This window comes from Photinus pyralis, unplaced genomic scaffold (genome assembly GCF_008802855.1).
Source record: "Photinus pyralis isolate 1611_PpyrPB1 unplaced genomic scaffold, Ppyr1.3 Ppyr1.4_LG5, whole genome shotgun sequence".
NCBI classification, from domain to species: Eukaryota; Metazoa; Arthropoda; class Insecta; order Coleoptera; family Lampyridae; genus Photinus; species Photinus pyralis.
In genome coordinates, this window is record NW_022170596.1 from 7,209,850 (window position 1) to 7,234,571 (window position 24,722).

The window sequence follows — 24,722 nt, forward strand, 5'->3', positions numbered from 1 at the left end:
TCTATCATGTTGTTTTTGCTACGACTTTTAAGGGCGTTCCATTTAATAAATAAAAAATCATTAAAGTTGAGTTGACAAGGGAGATATGCTCAATACTATACAGAAAAGAATCGTTTACCGAGAGTCTACTGGATTTCCAGGTACAGGATCGGGCCCTGAGGGCTGTTGCAATGTTGCCCCATTTATTATCTATTCCTGGATTAAGTTGGTAGGTATAGTTTTTTGAAAGTTCAGGTGTCAAGCTTCTTGACATGTTAAAGATTTAAAACAGTAATAAATAAAACTAGTTTAGTCCAAGTTATAGTGTTTTTATTTATACACAACTACAATAAGAGCGTCCTTACGAAGACTGTGAACAACAGGGTGGTTTAACAACAGGAAATAATGCAGTCTGCCTCTACTGGAAGGCAGAGCGGATTCTCACTACCGCATTCTTTTTGGAATGGACGATATATCCATCTTCACCTATGGATCCGAACTGGTCACGGTAAGTTAAACAACCACATACACCATCCAATGTTGAGGTCTCCAGGTCAAGCATGGTCAAGCTTTCAGCCACTTCTTCTGCAAGCTTTCCCCTGGGGAGATGGACAACTTTAATCATGGCGGTAGTACAAAGGGTCCAAAAGGAAGGTCTATGTGGGCGCGGCCGTAAGTTCACTATCTGCTTAAAATCCAGCATCTTGCATATCAAGCCTTAAGGAAGTGCATTTTTCTGTTTCTCGAACTGAATTTGCCCAAAAAGTAACCAAAAGAGAAAGAGCACAACATTTATTTCCTATACGGTTATAAAGTATACAGTGGATATTTATTAAGAAGTAAGACATAAGGATATTTCGTGTGTATTTCCCTATGTCTACTTTTAAAAGACATAATGACTTCTGAAGAGCGCCTAATTTTATGCACCTAATAAAAAATATATATAAATATAAAAGAAATATAAACATCTGGCTGCCATATTAATTAGTTGGAATATTATTGCTTTAACAGAAAATAAATCGCTTTCCATCAATTCAAAACGCCAATTGAATACATTGTTTTAAAATGTTATTTTGGTTGCATAAAATTGGGCGCTCTTCGAAAGGATTTGGTCATTTAAATGTAGATATAGGAAAACAATACACATAAATCTCTATGTCTACTTCTTAATGAATAGTACTGTATACATGGAAGTTTTCTTAAATGTATACATATGGACTATTTATACTTCAAAAAATTATCAAAGTCCTCGTGTCAGATCGAAGGAACTTCAGCGCATTTTTATGTGGCAGATCAGTATGCTAATTACTATTAGCCCAGATAAAATATACTGTGCTATTGGTCAGTTTTGACTTCACTATCCATAAGATCTTGTCTATGGCAACCACATTCCTTTTCAGTAAGAGCTTGTCGGGGGCTACCGCATTCCCTTTGCCGGTACCCGCTTCCGACGTCCCGTTCATCCGCTATTCGCATTTTGGTGCATTTGGCGCTTATTACGCGGCCCCCGTATGTTCATGTACACCTCCCAATGAATATTCATTGTACACTCCTCTTCTTTCTACAAGTGCGCATTTGTTGCCAGCCAGCCCGCCAAAGTGAGGTTTAAAAGCTACTTTTTACCATGTGGACTGAACGGGCCAATAGTGAAAGGAAAAAGGGCCTTCAGGGTCTCTTACGGTTACGCATCTGATTGGTTCTTTCAACAGAAGCGATCGTGATTGCATTCAAATCAAATTGGAAGAACCAGTCAGATGCATAACCGTAAGAGACAGCTTGTCCTCTTAGTTTTCCCTTCTCTCTCACCTGCAGTATCCGCGCTTGTCATTGACACGACTATAGGCAACAAACACTACACGCCACAAACGAGATTTGTTTTTAAAATTCTTTCTTCAAGAATTGAATACTTAAACATGAAATCCCCGGTTATGAAACTTTTCAAATTTTTGAAAACCCTCTACGATTTCCGTATTAAAACCATAGACATGCGAGATGATTAAACTAAGGGCAAAATTAATTAAATACGCGTTCGGCAAAGTTCGTGATGGCGTCATACAAAAATTACATTTCAATCGTTCGCTACGTAACCTTTGCATACCTTAAATGTTATTACTGATGTTTTTTTTATAAATTTTGACTTAAATTTGCATTACTCTAAATGTGTGCACAACAATGGACACTATGAAAATTTTCGGTAGTTGAGCGAGGGTCCACGCTGTATACTTATACAACTTACGACGATGCACACAATTTTGAGAGTTGACAACCGCGTAATTTTTAGGAGGGGGAAAAGCTACCTGCGCCATCTAAGAGCAGGAACGTTAGTTACGTTAGGTCGGTTGCGGTCGCGAACGCGTCGCTCCGTAAACATTTGTCGTTATTTTTGTGTTATTTAATGCAGGTAGTAATCTTTGCATTTCCTTATGATGTATTTGTGTTTTGTATGCAGCATTTTATATTTTTTGTGAGTTTCAATCTATGCTTTTGAAATTGACTTGATTTAACCTTTATGCAGAATTACACATTTGATACAGATATCCTTCTGTTTGTAATCGTTTACGTTTTTTGTATAATGCTTGCTTAATATGTTTATGTTTTGATTACATGCTCTTGACCAGAAGTAATATTCATATAAATTTTGATTTTTCTTGTAATATATGGGGAATTTACCGATTCGTTTGATGTATGTACCTGACTTGTTGTTTGTAATTAACATTTTCTCCGTGAATGAAGCAGTCACGAGGGTGGTAAAAAATCATTTGAGCTACGACACCTAATTCCGCGATTGTCTTCGACATTCAACTGTAGGCTCGAAACCCCGAAACAAGGGGCGAGTTATCTATCTTGGGGAAAGATTACGCTAATCAAAAACTCTTCGGTTTAGAATCTATATGCGACAAATGAGTTACGATTCGCTAATTTCCACATATCTTGCCGTTAGTCGAATTGGTCTACAAGGCCATGTAATTTTTCATCTTTTAACAAAAGGATTTTATTGCACCAAAGATAAGTCACATCCTGTGTATTTCACCCTTTCTTTAGAATGTTTGCTACCTGCTTAGGTATCCTAAACTTGCTTTTAATTTTGACTACAACTACGTGACTGTGCGAGGGATTGCCGAACAGACATGGGACGACTCTAGGACTACCGTAGACAAGATTTTGACGGCTGTGGTGTGTACCAGGTGGACGAGTCGGATGCTTCAAAAAAAGAAAAGCATCGAAAATGCTGGTGGGTTTCTGCGCCGAAGAGGGTGACGAATTGTTAGTTTCATATATAACCGAAAACGACACTTGGGCCCACTAATTCACGCCAGAGACTAAGGGCCAATCATCAGCAGCTGTCTATTCCTTTTTGTGCAACTCTGTGGGAAAGTGGAACGTTGCGGGTATAAAAAAGCTTTCAGAGCTGAAAAGTGCTTTGATCCTGACGGAGGCTACGTCAAAAAAATAGGTAAAAGTGAAAGATTTCAGAATCTGTATGCAATAAAATGATCTTTACTATGTTACAAAGCAATGGGGACCCTTCATTTACGACTGACCCTTGTATATATTCTTTCAAAAAGCAGAGTGGGAATGCCGTTCCCGCCACACTACACATTGTACGAATTTACAAAAATGTGACTAGCACAGGTTTAAATCGGTTTAGACCGATCGACATTTTGTTTGATTCGGATTCTTGGTGCTCCAAAACGTGTATTTCCGTAAAAAAAACGGTGGGGGGTCATTTTTTACCCCAATATAATCACTCTCTTACTAACGTGCGGGTGTGTCTCGTCTTTGAATACTAATAGTCCGTGAGCGGTGGATTGATGATCCACGTAGCCGTCATAATTGCATACGGTGAGTTACCAAAAAGCTATTCGCTGGCGCATGTACATACAAATGAACGGAATTTGGAAACAATTCTCCGTGTCAATTATTTTGGATCACCCGATACATAGTGGTTTTCGATATTGTGGTGCCATCTATCGGTACTTAACAGTGAAACTGAAAAGCTTTCTACTATCAAAAATCAGTTTGAAGTTTTTAAAACTTTTGTAACGGCTTTTGCCTTTTGACTGTTGTCTTGTGTTGAAGGTGGAAGTGTATCGTAGATCGCTTTATATACTATTTTTAAGGCCCGTAAAATGTCGAAAGAAGAAGATAAACACGAAATCCCCGAGATAATCGTCGATACTAATACGAAAATTACTTACAAGAAAGGTAGATTCTTTGGAAAGGTAAGAGCTTCACGTGTTTGGGCGGTTTTTAATGCGTTTTGGGTGTGCTTGATTACTAATGCGAAACGTCTCCAGGGAGGATTTGCGAAATGCTACGAAATCACCGATACCAGCAACAATCGAACTTATGCCGGGAAAATCGTTTCGAAGAAGTTAATGTCCAAGCAAAATCAGCGGGACAAAATGACCCAAGAGATACGAATTCACAAGTCCTTATCTCACAAGCATATTGTGGGATTTTACGGTTTCTTCGAAGATAGTCTGAATGTGTACATTGTTTTGGAATTATGCAGGCGGCGGGTATGCTAATTTATTTCATTTATAGTGAAAAGTCCATTAACTTATCGATTTGCAGTCGATGATGGAACTCCATAAACGACGTATGACACTATCGGAACCCGAAACACGATTTTATATGAAGCAAATTTTAAACGGAGTTCATTATTTACATAACAATAAAATTATACATCGCGATTTAAAGTTGGGAAACCTATTCTTGAACGACGACCTTCACGTAAAGATCGGCGATTTCGGTTTGGCCGCCCGCATCGAATTCGAAGGCGAAACTAAGAAGACGCTGTGCGGTACGCCGAACTACATCGCCCCGGAAATCCTAAACAAGAAGGGGCACTCTTTCGAAGTAGATATTTGGTCGATCGGATGCATTATGTATACTCTCTTGGTCGGAAAGCCGCCGTTCGAAACTAGCAGCTTAAAAGAAACGTATAATCGAATAAAGAAGTGCCATTATAAGTATGTTCGGTTACTAAGTTATCCACCCGCATTACATTAGCAATAGATTCCAGTAATGAACATTTTTTTATGCAAAGTTCAAAGAGGAATATTATCATCTTCAGGGAGTCCATATGGGTGAACCATTTTATTGTTGCTTATAAAGATCAAATATTTTTTCTGAAATTACTTTAGAAACAACTACTTTCGTCTTTAGAAAGGGTGAAGAAAATGTGATTTTCCTCTCTAGTGAGGAAAGTAAAAAACAATTGCTGTGTTAATCTTAATAATTGAAACATACCCGAATCTAGATTGCTAAGTGTCAAACTTAATTATGGCATACAATAATTTTTGAATTTTGATTGTAGTTTCAGAAAAAATTATGTGTAAGAAGAAAGTGGTTTTTCAACTCGAGTTCAAAAACCACTTTCTTCTCTAGTTTTACAAATAACTATTGTCTATTTGATTTTGTTTACAAGGTCAATAAGGCACCCTATGATTGCATATAAACATGTAACCCTTCCCGTTGTGCAATTGTTTTTTTTTTGTTTTCATGGCAATTGCCTATTATGACCATAGCTGTAATTTTTGGGGTAGATGAAACATATATCCATTGTGGAATCTATTGCTAACTGGATGCAGATAAGTTTTCCTTCAATGTCATTTGTTCCAGATTAACCTCGACCATTTCCCAGCCTGCTAGGCAAATGATAATGACGATGCTTCAGTCAGATCCGAAGTCGCGACCGAAGGTCCAGCAATTGTTGTCACACGAATTTTTAACGAACGGTTACACGCCAACGTCTCTACCAATTAGTTGCCTTACGATGGCCCCTCGATACGACAATTTGGAAAAACCTCCACTACGTAAACCACTAATTCAAATAAATGGTACGTATTTAATTTGTTTATCTTGCAATTGTTTTTGATATTTTCGCTCTTAGATAACGCAAACGAAATGGAAGTCGATATGCCTGCGCTTGTACAGTTGAGAGCGAACGAATTAACTGTTAAGAATAATTTCAGTGCTCTTCGTGATATGTTATTGCAGGTAATGTTGTGAAAGGAGTCGCCACATTTTTCAGGACGCTTTGCTAATGTATTCTGAGAGTATTTTCGGGAGACTTCATTCTGGTCTGTATCATACATAGGAAAATTATTGGCACCAATGATGTATTTAGCTCGCTATTTAGAAACGGTGGCAATTTGGATAATACTTAGGCAACTGGCGATACACATGTAATTCAATGGGGCCTTCATTGCCTCTGTAGTTCATTCGCCATTTCATAAAAAGATTGTAGCTTTGGAAAATACAAAATTTCCACTGACACCAAAAAAAACTACACATTCCATAAAAAAATGTAAGCAAATCCAAGTCTGGCATTTTTAAAACCAAGTGCCAAATTCTTGACAAAACAGCGTCCTAGCTCAAACCAAAAAACGCACATCGTTCGCTTTTTTTACATTTGTTTGTGTTACGGCGCTAAAAACTCAAATATAAAAAAACAAGTTAAAAAACTCTTAAGATAAAGAACTAGTAGGGTCCCAACGGATGGACGTACGGACAAAGTGGCCACAATAGCGCATTTTTTTTTGTTTTGTGGAAATGCGCTAAAGACATTTTAATAATCAAAAATAATTTATTGACTCCCCGACTCCAAAGCACGCGCGCGGTACAGTTTATTGTGTTTTAGACACTGCACGATTGTCAGATGTTTATTTCCTACTTTGTTTCGAATGGGTTTCGATAAAGTCCCTATATTACTAAAGTAACGCGATTCAATAGGCCAGTGTATTAGACAAAAACAAACTGCTAATTGAGCCAAAATGGCCTTTTGACACCTAGTGTCAGGTTTGTTGTTTTGTATTATAATAGTTGTGTGTACCGGGTGACCCAATAAGACTGTTCCTCGGCCATTACTTGGGAACCGTTTGTTGTATGCCTTAGGGGTAAAAAAATTATTGGGTTAATCGGTTATGAAGAATCGCTGAAAAATATTTTCAAGTTCTAAAAATGACCACCAGAGGGCGTAACTGCCATCTTAAATTTGAAAATTGCATTTTCCCATAAATAACTAAACATTCTTTTTTCACATTTTTAAAGAGAACTAGTTTATCTATCATTTTCGTAAAAACAAAAACTCAGTTATTTCAAAAACAAAGATGGTGTGGGGCGTTCAATTGTTTTTGCAATAACCAGCTTTCACTTGTTAACTATTTGACCGATTTTAACAAATTTGGTATGGCTGAAAAGAGCGTTCTTTGGGCAATGAGGATCAACCAAAATATAGTTAATTTAGTTGAATCCTTCTCCGCCAGGGGGCTAGTTTTGACACTACGACCCAAAATCCTAAAAAAATCAAATGGAATCATATGACTTTTTCTGTATGAAAAAGTAGCCAAATAACACCCAAAGAGGGCAGTGAAAACCGTTTTTCAAAATCTCGTTCCTAACTTCAAATATTGGGAAAATGAGATTAATGATTTAATTAATTAAAATTCTTAAATTGTACCCTACACTTTTAGGTGGGCCTTGGAAAATTAAACAAATGAAACACGATTCATTATAAAATAATAACAGCCATAATTTGTAAATTATTCTGAAGTGTTTACATTCAGAAAGTGCATTTTTTTGAATTTATAATCTATTCTAAAATGCCCCACACCATCTTTGTTTTTGAAATAGCTAAGTTTTTGTTTTTACGAAAATGATAAACTGGTTCTCTTTAAAAATGTGAAAAAAAATGTTTCAGTTGATTATGCGAAATTTAAAGAAAATGCAATTTTAAAATTTAAGGTGGCAGTTACGCCCTCTGTTGGTCATTTTTAGAACTTGAAAATATTTTCCAGCGATTCTTCAACTTTAACTTCTTCACCGATTGTAACAAATTTGGTATCGTTAAAAAGAGCATTCCTTGGGCAACAACGATCAACCAAAATATAGTTAACTTAGTTGAATCCTTCTCCGCCAGGGGGCTAGTTTTGACACTACGACCCAAAATCCTAAAAAAATCAAATGGAATGATATGACTTTTTCTTTATGAAAAAGTAGCCAAATAACATCCAAGGAGGCCAGGAAAACTGTTTTTCAAAATCTCGTTCGTAACCTCAAATATTGCGAAAATGAGATTAATTAATTAATAAATAAAAATGCTCTCGGTTCTCGAGATATGGCCGAGGAAGAGTCTTATTGGGTCACCCGGTACATTCAGGAGAGTCAGAAAAGTCACTTGAAATTAAATCACAGGCTTAATTCAAAAAGAATTCACGTATTTCCATAACAATCTGTTACTGGAACTTTGTAAAGTTGAATTTCGTTAGGGTAGCACATTTAGGCATTGCGAATTGTTTAAAGATTTTAAAAATCAGTAGGTGGGAAAGTTAGACGAACGTTAACAAGCTATAATACTATCTTAATGGGCTTTATGTGCCCAAAACCGCTCAGTCAGGATTACTTATGGTGATATCATGTGGGGTTTCGTTTGAAGCCCTGAATTGGCAATATTAAACAGCCGTGGATTTGGATGGACGCCCTTTATACGCATTTGATTGGGGTAAGGAAACCAATCCGATTTGTTCATGATTAAAGATGTTCGCGGTAACTAATTAGCGCCATTTTGAGCGTGCTACAAAGTTTAACAAATAGAAGTGGGGATTATTCCGTGATGAACAAAATTCGGCTACTCATAGGGAGTGCTATTTGAAATTTAAAAAAATATGACATTTGGCGGAGGCCAATAAAAAGTTTCCTTTTTCGATTAAAGAATTGACAAAATTAAGTGAGAGAGTGACTCAATTCAAAACTTAAACACCGCGCGCCGGCGCCATTTTAAGTTTCTCTGGAAAATGAATTCTGGAACTACATAAACCACATTTACAGGTAATCAGCTCGAGACCAGTGCGCAACCAGAAATTCGGTGATGAAATGACGGATCCTGCCGCACAGCCTTTGGTATGGGTGTCGAAATGGGTCGATTATTCGGATAAATACGGTTTCGGTTATCAGTTATGCGACGATAGCGTCGGAGTTATGTTTAACGATACCACCAAACTAATAATGCTTCCAAATGGGATGTAAGTATCCGAATCTCGTCGTCAACCCGACTTTAGTGAGGCACGATTTTCAGAAACGTGCATTACATAGATAGAGCTGGAGAAGAATCATACATGACCATGGAGAATTATCCAAAAACCATGGAGAAGAAAATGAAATTGTTAGCGTACTTTAATCGTTACATGCGTGATCATTTAATCAAGGCGGGCGCTTCGGTCGTACGCGAGGCGGACTCTTTGTCACGTATACCTCACTTGCACCAATGGTGTCGATCCACTTCCGGTGTACTTATGGTGCTTACCAACGGAACTGTACAGGTAACTACCGAATCACAGTCTTCTCAACGTTAATCGAAACTTCCAGATCAACTTTACGGATCACACCAAGATCATTATGTGCCCATTGATGGCGGCGATTACCCTAATTGACGAAACGTCGTTTCGCACTTTCCGTTTTGCGTCGATCGAAAAGAACGGTTGTAGTATGGTTCTGTTTGATAAGATAAGGTACGCTTGTGACAAAATTGCGGTATTGCAAGAGCAGGCGAACGGTACCACTAAGTAACTAACTAAGTAACTAATTTTAATTTATTGTACAAATTTATTATTAGTTTTTATAGTAAACTTAAGTGTTCTATATTTTAAATTTCTTTTTTATTTGTTCGTAATTGTTTGGATTGTAAGCTTTACTCAAAATTAACAGAGTCTTAGGTAGGTATATAAATTGTACTAATGTTTTCTTGAAATGTGTTCAAGGTTCTGAGCAAAAAAAATTGAATCAATAGTTAGATTTACGTGGGAGATGATTTGTCTTCATAGTAAAAAGTATATATGTGATAAAAGCAGTCGTAGGAACTGATTTTGTATGGCGGTAGCAGTAGCCAATAATTATTTTCCTTTTTTATGATGATTACACTGTATATTTGTAAAATTTGTTTTAACATTTACTTACCTGCATGAATTCCCTGCTCGTTCAAGGGCTTGGGATCTCGGCACCCGGGTCTGCATTTTTTACCATCATTTGGTAAAAGGACTAATTAGGAATTGGCCCATACAGGCGAGTAAAGTTTCTAGAAATCGGACTCGAAAATGACTTGCTGAAGGTCATAAGGGAAACCTTACCACAAGTATATACAGGAAAGTGGAAGACCCAGGGATTAGCCACTCCTGCCTACCCTAGTACGTGTTGGACTCTGAGCAGAGGTGCTTAAAATAAGATAAAAGAGAATCCATTCTATTCTCAATAGCGATCTCTTTTAAGAGTTATACCATCTACACGGGAAAGCCGAGTAAGTGTACAATTGTATTAATTAATTGATAATTAATTTAAAAAAGTTTTTACATGCAATGTTAGTTGCCTATGTTCCATTAAAAAAAAATTGCGTCAACCTAATAGGAGTAGTTCAAATGGGTAGTAGGTGCAATGTACAACTGTCACTTTCAAATCACCCGCCCTGCAGATAAATTTCAAAAATGCTGTCTAAAGAGATGAAAAGATGAAATTATAAATTTATACAAAGGTCAATAGTGAAAGACAAGTCCGCGATTTACTTGCAGTGCACTGTATATACATACCACCTCTAAGCTCTTGGCGCGAACGGTTTAAATTTTTCCAGTTATACCAACGGTGTAGAATATGCTGATACCAACCTAATTTTCAGATTTCATTTCGAACCTAACCTTAAACATTCACCAGTTTTAAATGTCCTGATTATTTGTGGTTTATTCCAAGTTTTCGCTGATTATTGAAACAAGATGGTTCGTAGCGCTTTTACCGACGAAAATTTTTTGAAATATTTGGACACGTTTACGAAATTGGAATTCCCTACAGTGGGTTTGATGTTAGGACAGGTAGACAGGAGACAGCTTAACAACATATGTTTACCCATTCCTCAATTTCAGCGGACCGATGCCAAAGATTTCATCATTCACTTTACAAGAACACCCCCTTACAGAGGCGATGCGGAACAGTCGATTAAGAAATTCGCCGATGTGCCCGATTCTTGGGTAGCGGATCACGCTAGGCACGTTACCCGAATGCTACCTGGCGGAATGTACGTTTTGGGACTCTTCGTCGTGTGCCAAGAAGATATATTCGCCACATGCGTCCCTAAACTAAAAGCCATGTTGTCCCAAATACACAAGCGACTTACGCCCAACGCATTTCTCTACGGCACTCCACAACAGACGGAAAAATTGGTCCTGCATTATTCCCAATTGTCCCGCTACGTGTGCAAAAGTTACAATTACGACACATTCAGTTTGAGTAACGCCGAAATAAAGTTCCAATCCAATCTCGCCGTCAAATGGCTACAGGTCGAATGCAAATATGAGCTGGACCAAACTTTTCCGATTATCGCGGAGAGAGCGAACTGGCCGCTAAAAAAGCACATGAACGAAATTTTACATTTGATAAATATGAATTTGCAAACCGCCGTGTACTTTTTCGACGGCGAAATTAAAGACGGCAAGGAGTGCTTGGAGACCATAGGCAAAAAACAGAAATCCCACCTGAGGTTGTCACAGCCGGAAGACGAGAACAAATTAATGCAAGTTACAATCGTGTTACCGATGGTAAGTGGGTCTCGTAAAGCAGCAACACATTTTTTTTTTTTTAGGGTGGAGATGTAGCACCCGAAGTCAAAATTCTAAATTCCGGCGGGCAGATCCGTTTAACCGGTCACGTCGCCTCGAAAGTCTGGCTGCATCCGAAGGCGACCGTGCAGTACGCCTCGGACGCGATTATGCAGGACATCGTACGTAGTTTGGCGGCACGTCTCGAAATGCATTGGGATTCTCTGCTCGAGGAGGAGCACGGTTCACCCGAAGGTAATTTAGTACGGTCACGTCGGGATAAAGGCGAATGAGTGCTTGTAGATACTAATAGCGTGCATGAAACTCCCAGGAGAGTTTTGATCAATTTGCCCACGACCAAAGTGACACTTTCCGACTATCTTTTTCCCGGGGAAGGTTCTCAGGAGGCGCAAATATCGCTGTCCGAATTGTTAGATATTACGATTGCTCAACCGGATGCTATTTTTGACGTGGAAGGACAGCCTGGTAAGTTTTTACCGTTGCATTTACAAACGGATAGTGTGGTAAGTTTGGCAATGCTCTAGTTCTGGATGCAATTCACAGAGGGCGTGTTTACTGTTAGCTAAATGGCCTTATTGCATAATATTCAAGCGTAGATTAAATAGATACTTAGTGTCTACAGTGATATTTATTAAGAAGTAGACATAGGAATTTACGTGTATTGTTTTTCCCTATATCTACATTTAAATAATAAATTTTTTCTGAAGGGCGCCTAATTTTATGCAACCAAAATAACTTCTTAAAACAAATGAAGATCTACCTGTCATATTAATTAATTTGAATATTGTTTTGGCTTCCGTATTTAAATTTTCGTTCATGTGCGATGTATTAAACTGAAAAAAAAATTGATATTGTCAATTGGCATAATTCCGGTGACTGTTTAAGGAGCGTAAGACATTTATTTTCTCTGAAGCCAGAGAAGTAGACATAGGGAAAGACAATCCACATAAATCCCTATGTCTACTTCTTAATAAATATCACTGTATATGAAAGTATCAAGAGGTGTGGGAGAAGGAATATATTTTTAAAGGTTTACACACGATGTGGCTTTTTTTTAAATGTTTTGTAAGACCAATAGTTTGTCAGATAAACCATAAAAACCATTTGAACCCCTTTTTTCAAGATGGCGGCTGTCACTTTATGTGACCGTTAGTAGAGGGCGTGCAACGCTAGACCAGCGCTTCGTGCACCAATGGGCGCGATTACCATTCGATCTTTTAGTGAGGATTCAGTCAGACATTTTTATTATTAAACCTCTACGAAATTAAATAAATAATATTTGATTCGGCTTGAAGGATCAAATATTATGTTGTTCCCTTCTTGTTTCTCAAAATAAAATACATTTCATTTCGTAGAGGTTTAATAATAAAAATATCTGACAATGTATGCCTTTGCGCATATGTTCATGACATCATTGGTATAACTGGGCTCTACCACTCAATAAAGTAATGAGGTTTGTGTAGTCCTATATCGCCTTTACACATTAGATTACAATACAAATAAGTAAAGAGAAGTAATATTCGTGTTTTCATAAAGTCACTAAATATAGAAAGTACCGCAATCCATTGGGCTCGTGTGTTAGAGAGAGAACGCATGATTTTTGCCCAAAAATGGCGGAAGTTGCCAGATTCTAGTAACTTTAATGTTAGGGATTGTTCCATCTGTTTGGAGATATCTGTAAATATTTTTATAAAACATGACAGTACTATGAAGTTAGGTTATAAAAAATGACAGTTATTCAGATTTTATTTGTCAATTTTTTTAAGTTGGCAGCAAATTTGCCCAAAAATGGCGGATGATTGCGGTACTTTCTATATCTAGTGACTTTAGCTTAACCTAAAGTCCCTAGATTGGTGGAATCGTACACCCTCTAGCGGCGAATCTAGAAACTTGAAAATAATTTCCAGCGATTTCTCTTGGCCCCTTTTGTTAACAAAATTTTTTAGTGAGTCATGGGTCAAATGCTTACCTACCTGTTATTACCCTAAAGTTATTTTCACTCAGAGGAGTCATTTGCATTGTGTGTTGCTTATAAGCCATACTATCCGTTTATAAATGCAGTTTTACCGATCTCACATTATAACCAATGACATTTTAGATATACCCGAGATGACCCTCGAGGGACCAGAAGCCGACTGCGATGATATCCTGGCCAGTTCCACCAACAGGAAGAAGTACATAATGGGTCTAGTGATCGCATTTGTGGTATTAATAATATCACTTCTCATACATTTTATAAAAGGCTAATCGATAAAAGATTTATTTTTACAATGACGATATAAATTATATGAAGTTACTTTCGTAAACTGTGTTTGTGATAAGGTGCTCGGCGTCTATCATTCCGCTTTAAATTATACCTATGTTTTGTACCATTACAATTATTTATTGACGAGTCGGCTTTTTTATTTTGGTATAGAGATATGATTGGGGGCTCGGCTGCGACCGTTTTGTTTATCTCCAATTCGTCGACGTTTCTATTCTCCATTAATTTCAGCTTGGCCTCGATCGCTTCGATTTGAGATTCTCGATTGACTTTCTTTTCCAATTTAGCCATAGCCAACGCCGGGATGTTTATGCTGGTTTTTGCCTTCTCCGGTTCCTCCTACAAAACATCTTTACATTTTTTTCGCAACGAATACTACAAGTAGGATTTCTATGCAATTGCATAAATGCGTCCCTAAAACTTATTTTTGAATACTTTGGCATTTACACTTTAAGCAAGCATATTCTGAAGTGCATAGAAATCCGGTCGACTTACGGTCGTAATACTGTGTGCCCATGTGACTATAATATTTTTGGTTCCGACTTGCTTGTTGTGGAGTTGTTCTTTGGCTAAAGTTGCATCGTCCTTATTACTAAACGTCACAAACGCATACCCCCTTGGCTGTCCGGCCGTAGGACCCGCACGATGAAATAAAAGATCGAATTTTTCAATGGCACCATGTTTTTGCATTAGTTTTAATAGTTGGTACCAGTAGAGGGAAAAGCATTGCGTAAGTCTCATTTGTTAACAACCGCATTACTGTATACTTACTCAGTTATTCTCGGATCTAAGTTGCCTATCCACAGTCTTCGATCATTTGAGCATTCACCAAGCGAATTTGTACTAATTTCATCCTGAAAAGTTCGCTGATTTATTAACCTTCAGGTATAATTCACTCACTTTGATGATGCTCATCTTCATGCAAACGTTTTTACATCATAAAACTGAGTTATTAATATATTTTGGAAGGTTTTTCTTTAAATATAAACAAACGAATTGGATCAGGTGTGTTGAACGAAGATAGCAACATATGCGTCAAATCCAAACATACAGGACGTTTCAAATGTTTCGTATTGGTTGCAGACTCCTGTAAGAGTGAAAAAGAGTGACAACGGTTCCCGTCTACACTAAGTGCGAAACCAACGTTGTTGCACCTAAAATGATGTGCTGAGGTGGTGTTGTTGGTAATGGACGCGCAATCCCGGTGGTGGTTGTTGAAGGTTGGTGCGTCGTGACGACCTCTCCCTTTTTTTCTTGACTGACTGCCATTCAGGGTTCTCGTCTTCGGAAGTACAAGGGATGGGGTTGGGCGATCTCTCTACGTGAGGGACGACAATAAAACAGGTTGTTTTTGTCACACCAGCGTTCAGTTGCAGCAAACCATCGACCTGGATGAGGAGTTAGATGTTGCCATAATTTTGTATAGAATGAGGCCTGTAGAATCTATAATTTCAAGCAGTTCCAAGATCGGGCTACTGGATCAAAAGTTACAGCCCTTTGAATTTTTGGTCGAAAATGGTTTCTAGTCTATAACTTTTTTCTGAGAAGTCTAATCGAAAAAGTACGAATTGTTTTGGATTCTACGCCCCAAAATTAATAAGAAAAAGTGTTTCCCCGAGAAATTTTGGTGCAGTCGATTTTTGGTAAAAAAGGAAGGTTGTACACTGCCTTTTTTTTGGCCTGAAAAAAAAATTGTCTCAGATCGAACGGAAAAAAATTTTTCTTATAGAATGTGGCCTGTAGAATCCATAATTTCAATCAGTTCCATGATCGGGCTACTGGATCAAAAGTTACAGGCCTTTGCAACGAGGCTATTAATTGCATAAATTCAAATATAATTTTCGGACAATTCAACTCATGTATAAAAAATCGCATAAGCCGCTCAGTGAAATTGTCACTTTGACAGCGGCAAAAGTTACCTACAACTTTTCCAGCGACAAATGCACTAGTGGTTTTTTCACTTATTCATTTTCGAACCAATAATCGCATGATCCTTACCCATATGACTAGTTTGACGTCTGTCAATAATTGATTAATTTGGTGAATTTCTTGTTCGTTAAATTGTCCTGCCGAATTACAGAATTACACTCGAGGGTTGTATTTAAACCGAGTAAATTTGGGTTGTGGCAATTCAAATCTATTTCCTTTTAGCAATTGGACTCGAAAAACTGTCAACCTAAAAATGCTCCACCTGCGGTGTCGCATTTTTATTAGTTGACAGTTTTTCTCGTCTAATTGCTAGGCAACAGATTTTCATTACCTAAACAACCCAAATTTACTCGGTAAAATACAAACCTCTTGTGCAATTATAAGTGACAATTCAACTCATGTATAAAAAATCGCATAAGCCGCAGTGAAATTGTCACTTTGACAGCGGCAAAAGTTACCTGCAACTTTTCCAGCGACAAATGCACTAGTGGTTTTTTCACTTATTCATTTTCGAACCAATAATCGCATGATCCTTACCCATATGACTAGTTTGACGTCTGTCAATAATTGATTAATTTGGTGAATTTCTTGTTCGTTAAATTGTCCTGCCGAATTACACTCGAGGGTTGTATTTAAACCGAGTAAATTTGGGTTGTTGCAATTCAAATCTGTTTCCTTTTAGCAATTGAACTCGAAAAACTGTCAACCTAAAAATGCTCCACCTGCGGTGTCGCATTTTTATTAGTTGACAGTTTCGTCTAATTGCTAGGCAACAGATTTTCATTACCTAAACAACCCAAATTTACTCGGTAAAATACAAACCTCTTGTGCAATTATAAGTGAAAAATATGAGTCAAATTACTTCCGTAATAATGCGAACTTGATTAGAAAATATACTCCGAGATGGCGACAGCTGTCATTTATTGGATGTTTATTTGAAGGTGCAAAACTGTCAAATCGCAGAAAGTATCGTTAGTCGATTTTGGTTTTTAATTGGAATAAAATATCGTAGTTTCGTTATTAACGTAATAAAGACGGTGAGAAAACAAAATCCTTGTAATCTAACAGGTCATTAATGCGTTATTTTTACAGGCCATATGGAAGATAAACCCATTTTTGTAAGCTGCCTCATTACAATGGAATTTTTCCAAAAATGTGAACATTTAGTAATTACGCTACGTCAGAATTATTACAATGGTCGGGTCTTGCATTCATAAGTGAGTTTGCCGATAAAGAATTATAAATTTACAATTAGAGTATTCAATTCATAGGTTATTCGATTTCCATACACCCAGCTGCACATTTTGCAAGACTACCACGTTTCAAAGTTACTCACTGTTACTTATGATGGCTTACAATAAGGATAAATTCAAAATGATACACTAAATGGATATTAATTATGTTCAAAATATATTATAATATACGACGCTGTCACTATCACTGTACTTCTATTTCATATTTATACTTTTTTTTACATTTTTAACACAGTGTTAGATTACTAGGAATCAGAAATGAGAAATAAGCAGCCTCTCAACTGGATCCTGATGTTGATCTTCCTTCTACCCTACGCAGTATAGAACGTGTGTAGAAATGTTTTAACGAAACTTGCGGGGCCGTTTCTTACCCGGGCTTTCCAAAACAGGGTTAGATGCCGCCCTTGTCTTGATGCTTCGCACCGTCCTCTCAGATATACCCAAATCGTTGGCCATTCGCTATAATTTTGTGTTTGTACTAAATGAAAATATAAGTATATATAATCACACTTACTTCTTGAACAGCAGATACGGGTTTCAATGGATCACCGTTTTCTTTCTCCTTCTTAAAATATTGCACTAAGTTTAACACAAGCTGTTGTGCTTGTGCATGCAAAGTTTTACCCTTTGCAGACATGGGAATTCGTAGAGAGAGTTTAAAGTGATTAATAGGATACACGTAAGTGACGGATTAGTTCTCAAAAAAACTGATTGAATTCATACGGTTTACAAAACGCATTAGTTATTCGTTTTTGTTTTTTCTCTTTCTACCACATTATCTCATTCAATAACTCACTTCGTTTCCTTCAAATGCACTTCGAATATTCACTGTCTTTATTTGATGTGCTGTTTTTCATGTGACTTTACTATAAAAGTTTTGGATAGCTAGAATCATTTACTTATGACGTACCGGCAATCTCTAATGGCGAGGATAATATATGAATGCCAATGACAATAATCTAAACGCGCCGACGAAAGGCAAGTAGGCTTGTGGAGTTTGAGACTATTCATATTTGTAAAGCTACGTCTTAATACTTTGGGCTGGGGAAAACTAAGACCGCATTGAAGGTCACATAGTTTAACACTTGGAAAAAGTTGAGGCAGAAAGGTAAAGCACCTGAGGAATGAGGAAAGTGCAAGGAACAATGGAAATGGGAGAAATAAAGAAGGGAAAATCATGAAAACTCCGACAGCAGAAGGTAAATTAATTCAATGTAATTAAGCGACTGGGTGCATGTAGATGTATGTATATAACAACTATAACAAACTACCAAACAAGAAAGTGAGGATAGTAATGAGACCTTGCAAGAATCCAAAGGAGAACAGAACGCAACAGAAGTTATACCCCAAGATGTCAAATGAGGGAGATTAGAAAACCTCATTGGGCGGTTGGGGAAGAGAGTGCCGAAGAGACCAAAAAAGAAGAAAGGTTTGCCGGATGCCATACCATTATTATAGAACGCTTGGAGGAGTTGATGCATTCAATTTTAAACGATACCGGAACTTAAGTGAGCGTAATATCGGAAGAAATGTTTGGCAAAATTTAAAGAAAAAAGCCAGGAACAGTGGATTTATTGAGCGGCGAAATTTCATTACAATGAGTGACAGGTTTCCAAAGTCATAAAGCGAGTCATAATTAATTTGAGAATAGAGGAGGACCAACTTGAACACCAATTATTGGTAGTTAAAAAATTGGAATTGATCCGTATTTTATAGTCCGGGAGGTAGTGTCACTTTTCAACGTACCATAGTATGCACGATGATATTGATTTGTTATAATAATAATAATAATAATCGCATGTTATGAATTTTACATTGAAATCCCTATGACGCGTTAATCAAGTCACCACCCTGTATACTTGTATGGTCACGTTCAATACTTATAAGTACGAATGTAACAGGTCCGACTCGCAGACCAATTACTTTTTGTCACCAAAAGAGCGAAGGTCGGTCCCCTTGGAGTATTTTTTAAGGCGATCTAGATAGTACACGTACACTTGAAGTGTTAAACCTAGAGGAGCATGTGGAATTTTCTGAAACCTCCAAGTAGCGAAAAAGTTCCTTGTTTTCGCTTGCAACCCTTGATTTTCAAAAGAAAGCACACAAATACGTTTAATACATTAAAATCCGTAACAGACTACCGAAGGCTATAGAGGCTGTAGAAAAAGTTGACGGCGCTATTTTATTTGACTGGCAACTGGCACTATCACCAGTAGATTGCAGGGCCCTAATGAGCACGAACTGTAAACCACTTTGTATAATCGAGTGAACGGAATTGTTCATTTGCAAGCTGCCCTGCCATTATGATTTTTGTATGGATCCATATTTCTTTCAACAAAGACCGCCGAAGACAGCTCTTTTTCAACTGAACAAGTAAATTGACGTTTATCCTAATAGGGTGAATATGAGTAATTACACGACGACGTATTACCATGAACGCTACATTAAAATAGCGATTTTTAGTCGTCGTCTTGAGTCCACAAGAGGAGAAAATTACAACAATATACTTACAGTAAGAATGAAAAATAATAAAAACAAATAAAAGAGAAGATTATTACTCAATCCAGCTGTATCGATCTGCACGGGGATTAATTCTCAATCTTTTACAATCTGGTTTGATGTTTTTTCTTGACCTACGGCAAAACGAGATTTGTTGACAGGGAATGTGATCTGACACACTTACAATATACTTATGCCGTGTTTAAATTAGAATTTATTTCCATAATTTCACTCAAATTTCGGAAATTTGATTTGTAATTCCTAAATTGAACACCAATACACATACAAAATGTATAATAAATTAACATTTATTAAACTAAAAATTAAATTAGCAAACGAAATCTGTTTTATATCACATTTTATACATTTATACGTTTTATTGCAGGAACGTGTTCAATTATGGGCAGCCCAACAAATGAAATCTGAAGAAATGTCAAAGGTGCAGCACGAGAAACAATTGATTGAAAATGCATAATTATTATCGGATGGTGACGGCCTCCGAGGATTCGATTCACCCAGAACCAATCGATTTCCCGGATTTACCAATTCCATCTTGCCTGTTGCCAGCCTTGAGATAAAAGAGGAAGAAATCACATCCGCCATTTTATCTTTCTCAAATAGTTCTGCTGATAAGAGCTGCATACGAGATGCTTCTTCTAGTAACAAAAAAAACAAACAAATCCAAATTCAAATCAGGGTTGGCATCATACAATCACACGAGAGTAGCTCTGGGGACTTCATTGATTACAAGGAAGGACAATGAGCTACTGAAAGCCTTCCAGGAAATATACTCACTTTCCAACTTTCAATTATAGTAATTAATATGTTATAAAAATTTCACGGTATGCCTGTATGTAGCGGTTATAGGGGTCAATTGCATTGATATGCCAACGTGTAAGTATACAACATACCTTACATACCTACCTATTTGGCAACAGTGTTAACAAAAGAAACTTATGAACTGTGAAACTGTTTTTAAAGTGGTTATAGTGGTTTTTTAGTTACTGCAAATTTACTCATTTGCTGTGAATTGTCGAATTCAATAGGGCATATGTGAAATTTCAAATTCTCTAGCTACTTTACGAACCGTGATTTGTTTAGATTTCTTCTACGGATGCTAAAATATTTAACTTCATTTTTACGGCAAGTTTTCTGGTGTATTATTGATTAACAATGTACAACCATCAATATGACAGTTTTTGCTGTTGTAAATTGTGCCAACTGCCGGAATTTGCTTATCGTAAATAAATCCGGCGATTATCGAGATATATCTGAAATATTTCCATTTTTCTTCATTTCTATACATTTTATTAAGAATACAATAAAAATTTAATAAACAATTTAGATGTTGAGGTTTATTGAAAACCATTTGAAAAAGATGAAAGTAGGTGAAATGGGTTGCATATCTTAAGGAGTAGGGTATTTGACTTGCATATTTCAGAATTGAACATAGGAGATTTGTATGTTCAAAGCACTGTATATAATAAAGAATTCTTAATATAAGTATTTGAAGTAGTTGCTCTAGTAAAATTTTAATATGCTACTTTATGATATTTAACGGAAACCTGAGTATTGATATATACCGATATACCTACCTCTCTATGATTTGTTATGCATGTCTTAAGGCGCGACGTTACCGCTATAGCCCATATTCTTAAAGTTAGTTCAAGTAAAATTATTCACTTTTGTAGTTCTCCCCAACGGCCCAATCGACCAAAAATACTATATCTACAATTTTTTACCTTTCCAAACCGATGTGAAATAATATTCTGTTTATTTGCTAATGAGAAGCAGTGAAATAAATAAAATCAATAAAAAAAATGTTATGCACGTAACGTTCGCGCACGTGTCGAAATAGTACAATGCGGGCGTCCACGCGCTTAATCAAAGAAGTATTTGCTCGTCTTTACGCAACCATCCTGAGGTTGTTCTATTTGCACCTGGAGTGGATATCCGCCAACCGTTTCACCAAAGGGGCGACGACCAGAATTATGACAAGTTGCGGAAAATAAAAATGTAGGATAAGTGCTCTACGGTTTTTTTATGTAAGGGGGTAAAATTATCATTACTAAACAATTAGACGACGTTCCTGGCATTTTAAACCGGATAAAATACAAACGTCGGTTTTTTTGCATTCTCAGCCGCCAATGTTTAAATGAATTAACTTATTCTAAAGTCAATCAATTTTTCTGCACTTCCTGCGACAAAACACTCTCAAGTATTATCAATCTGAAAAAAAATGGTGGATTATTAAAAATATAAATTGACAAATGCGCCTTGATCGTATACCAATTTGTTTAATTATCCGCACCGCTAATTACAAAAGCTCGGTTTAATTGACTCACAAAGATCCGGTTTGAGAGACGGCACCTGACGATATCACTGCACTATGCGATATCTCCTAATTACAAGAGTATAGACAGCGCTTTGGTAGTCGCTATCAGATTGGACGTATGGGGTAGATAGTAGCTTGTAATTTATCGTGTTGGTAATTAACAAGATGCCTTTTGTAAACCGTGGAGGAAGCTTAATTCCTATTTTCGGTTTTTCCTCTCGTATCCACTTAATATATTATACGGTACCGCAAGTGTGCGTAGTAAAATTAATTGGACTGTATAAAAGTGAACAGTAGTAGATAAGGTCTCATCATCATTAAATCGTATTGTGTTAATTATATATTTCTGCTCGACATCGACCTTTCAGAAGGTGCGGAATACCTATGCCGCAGAAAAAATGGGAAAGTGTTTTAAGATAAGATTTTCTACAATTTTATTGCAACCGTGTTGAAAGCATTCTTTTGTGGATCTGGAATAACAACTCACTTATGCATTTTCCCACAGACACCACTCTCGATTAATTCTCAACAATTTCAAAAAGTAGTTTAAGGTGCTAGGTATACGTGAAGATTTTAATATGATCTCTCTAAAAATAATTAATACAAACAGGGGTACATTTTTTCCACTTCATTTTTACCACTCCGACCCCGACCATTGATAAAAGTTGCTACTTGTTGGTAAGTTAGGTTAGGTTAGGTTATGTTAGCCTAGGCGAATCATACAGGACCTCCTTGACCAGTACCTATATCCTTTAGCGAGAACGGACCTTACGAGTTTGGCACACCAACTCAAACCCATATCAGAAAGACGCAGACTGGAAACTTACATTCCACGTGGACCGAGACAGAAACCTCGAAGGGAAAGCCTCAACGACAGTGCGCGAACTGTATCCAGTGCTCGCGGAAAGCAACCCTCAAGAAGTCGACAAAGGCTCCGCCGTCCTGTGTATCACGACATTTTACACCCCAGAGCTACAGCAGAAGGTAGATAGATATATCTACAATATGATATCAACTGAGGAGGGAGGTATAACGACGTTGACGGACAGAAATACAAAGCGCTCAAGGACCTGCAGGAGCAGATAAAACGGAACGACCGAAAAAAATGGCGATTGGTATATCCCGAAAAAATGACACAGATAGAAACACACTCGCCGAGCGAGAAAAGGCTGAGTGTGAGAGATCAAAACCGAATATAACTGGCTTGTTCGAGAGACAATGGGACAATGGTAATAAAATGCCCCTATGGAGAAGAAGGCAATAACGTTTAATCAATCGACAAGTTTCAAAAGGCAATCAAAATTTAAAAAAAAAGAAGTTAAAGGGTTGAGCCCTTATAGAAGGAAAGATAGCGCGAGCAAGCTGATGAAATTATGAAAGTGTGTGTTCAAATCAAAGCGTCCGATAATAAGGCGACCTTGAGGGGACGAAGGACATTAACCCCGCAATTCAAATCTGGTAAACCAGGGCAGAGAATAGGCTTGCAAGGATGCCAAGATTCTGCAAACAAAGGGAGGATCCAGGTGAGCTAAGGTGGGTAAGCAAGGTGCAGGGCGGTAGATTGCGTCATGCTCGACAGTGGTTTTAAGTGTCAAAGATTCGGCCACACAGGACGAGGGACTAGATACCAACAGAAACGAGCGCTACAAAATGCCCGAGGTGCGGTGACACGCCACATAGAGCGAAGGCCTGCACCATGCATTAAGCGTTACTTACGCGGATGACTTGGCTCTGATAGTCAAAGGTAAACGGTAAGACTTCAAGCCAACGTCAAGTATGTTCTCTATAAAACAGCGCTACAACTAAAAGAAAAGAGAATCAAAATAGCCTGGGAGAAAACTCTACTATACGGGGACAGGAATATCAAAGAGATTGAGAGGAGCTTTCAAGGGACGACCTTGGTGTCTCTCCCTATTTCCAATACACGGGGGGATATGGTGAGACATTGACGATAAGAATGGGAGCACAATAAATTTCTCGCATACGATGTCGCACAGGCTCTCTCAGACAACTTTGGCAGTTACTTAGCCAAACACAAAAGGAGGGAGAACTACCCCCCTCAACATGATAAGAGGCGGTACCGGTGGCACCACCGAGATACAGGGTCGATAAAAGCTTGAATTCTTTCATTCAAAAAGCAGATAGGATGACAGCAGGCCTGCAGTGGAACTACGGGGCCCCATAGACGGAAGCTAAGGGAAGCTCTGGATAAGCTCCAGAGGAAAATATGCCCTTAAGGGTAGCGTCGGCATACCGAACGGTATCCTCAGCAGACCGCTTCGTGCTGGCTATGACAGTACCATTGGGGATACTAGTAAAGGCCAGGTGGATGGTACGGACTAGGGAAGTCTTTAAAACTGGCAGGAAGAATAGAATGAGACCCTGATCCCGTAAGGAAAGCTATGGATCTGGAATGAGAAAGAAGCACGGGGAGACTACATACCATGTCACCCAATTCCCCACTGGACATGGTGAAAACGCCACTTAAAGAGAATTAGAAAGAGAGAGCAACTGTAGCGACTGTGGTGGATGGCGCGAGGCACGCAGTGCTGGAGTGTTAGTTTGATGAAAAGGGGGCGGCGTCGTCTATCAATAAGGATAGGAGGGTTGCTGTACGCGGGAGACATTATACCACTAATGCTAGAAGATAAATAAATGGATAAACATTTTGTGTCTGTTAAGTTTATTAACGGGTTTTTGAACACAACAATCTAGCATTAACAAAGGTTGAAAAAAGGACAGACTCCTGCGTATGGATCATCTTTCTGGGGATTTCTTTTCAGTGATGACGCTTTGGAGTCGCTGAGAAAGGTGATATTGGCTGCGGAGTAGAGAAGAACAAAGAAAATTCCTTAGCGCAT

The 24,722-nt window shown here is 37.8% G+C and overlaps 3 protein-coding genes and 1 long non-coding RNA gene across 5 annotated transcripts; 3 read left to right on the forward strand and 1 right to left on the reverse strand.

The window, feature by feature from the left end:
• The first annotated feature begins 2,301 nt into the window (after nt 1–2,301).
• Nucleotides 2,302–9,633, forward strand: LOC116172275 (serine/threonine-protein kinase polo-like). 2 transcript variants are annotated; one of them, XM_031489454.1, is made up of 8 exons: nt 2,302–2,380; nt 4,278–4,502; nt 4,558–4,955; nt 5,608–5,825; nt 5,879–5,985; nt 8,815–9,008; nt 9,062–9,305; nt 9,352–9,633. In XM_031489454.1, exons 1-8 carry the CDS (start codon nt 2,375–2,377, stop codon nt 9,550–9,552), a joined length of 1,593 nt encoding a protein of 530 aa, XP_031345314.1. In that variant the 5' UTR covers nt 2,302–2,374; the 3' UTR covers nt 9,553–9,633. The 2 variants fall into 2 exon arrangements, with proteins under 2 accessions (XP_031345314.1, XP_031345313.1); XM_031489453.1 differs by lacking the exon at nt 2,302–2,380 and adding an exon at nt 2,961–4,202.
• A 1,015-nt stretch (nt 9,634–10,648) lies between these two features.
• On the forward strand, nt 10,649–13,975 carry LOC116171831 (protein odr-4 homolog). The gene is made up of 5 exons (XM_031488837.1): nt 10,649–10,838; nt 10,890–11,561; nt 11,606–11,816; nt 11,865–12,047; nt 13,681–13,975. The coding sequence occupies exons 1-5, from the start codon at nt 10,743–10,745 to the stop codon at nt 13,827–13,829; spliced, it is 1,311 nt and encodes a 436-aa protein (XP_031344697.1). The 5' UTR covers nt 10,649–10,742; the 3' UTR covers nt 13,830–13,975.
• LOC116171832 (probable RNA-binding protein 18) lies at nt 13,827–14,874 on the reverse strand. Its single transcript, XM_031488838.1, has 4 exons — nt 14,746–14,874; nt 14,617–14,699; nt 14,341–14,554; nt 13,827–14,184 (listed from the first exon to the last, which is right to left on the reverse strand). The coding sequence occupies exons 1-4, from the start codon at nt 14,764–14,766 to the stop codon at nt 13,876–13,878; spliced, it is 627 nt and encodes a 208-aa protein (XP_031344698.1). The 5' UTR covers nt 14,767–14,874; the 3' UTR covers nt 13,827–13,875.
• Nucleotides 14,875–16,676: 1,802 nt separating this feature from the next.
• On the forward strand, nt 16,677–17,219 carry LOC116170175. The gene is made up of 3 exons (XR_004145181.1): nt 16,677–16,811; nt 16,867–16,991; nt 17,046–17,219. It is a non-coding gene; the product is annotated as an uncharacterized LOC116170175 (long non-coding RNA).
• Nucleotides 17,220–24,722: the final 7,503 nt, after the last annotated feature.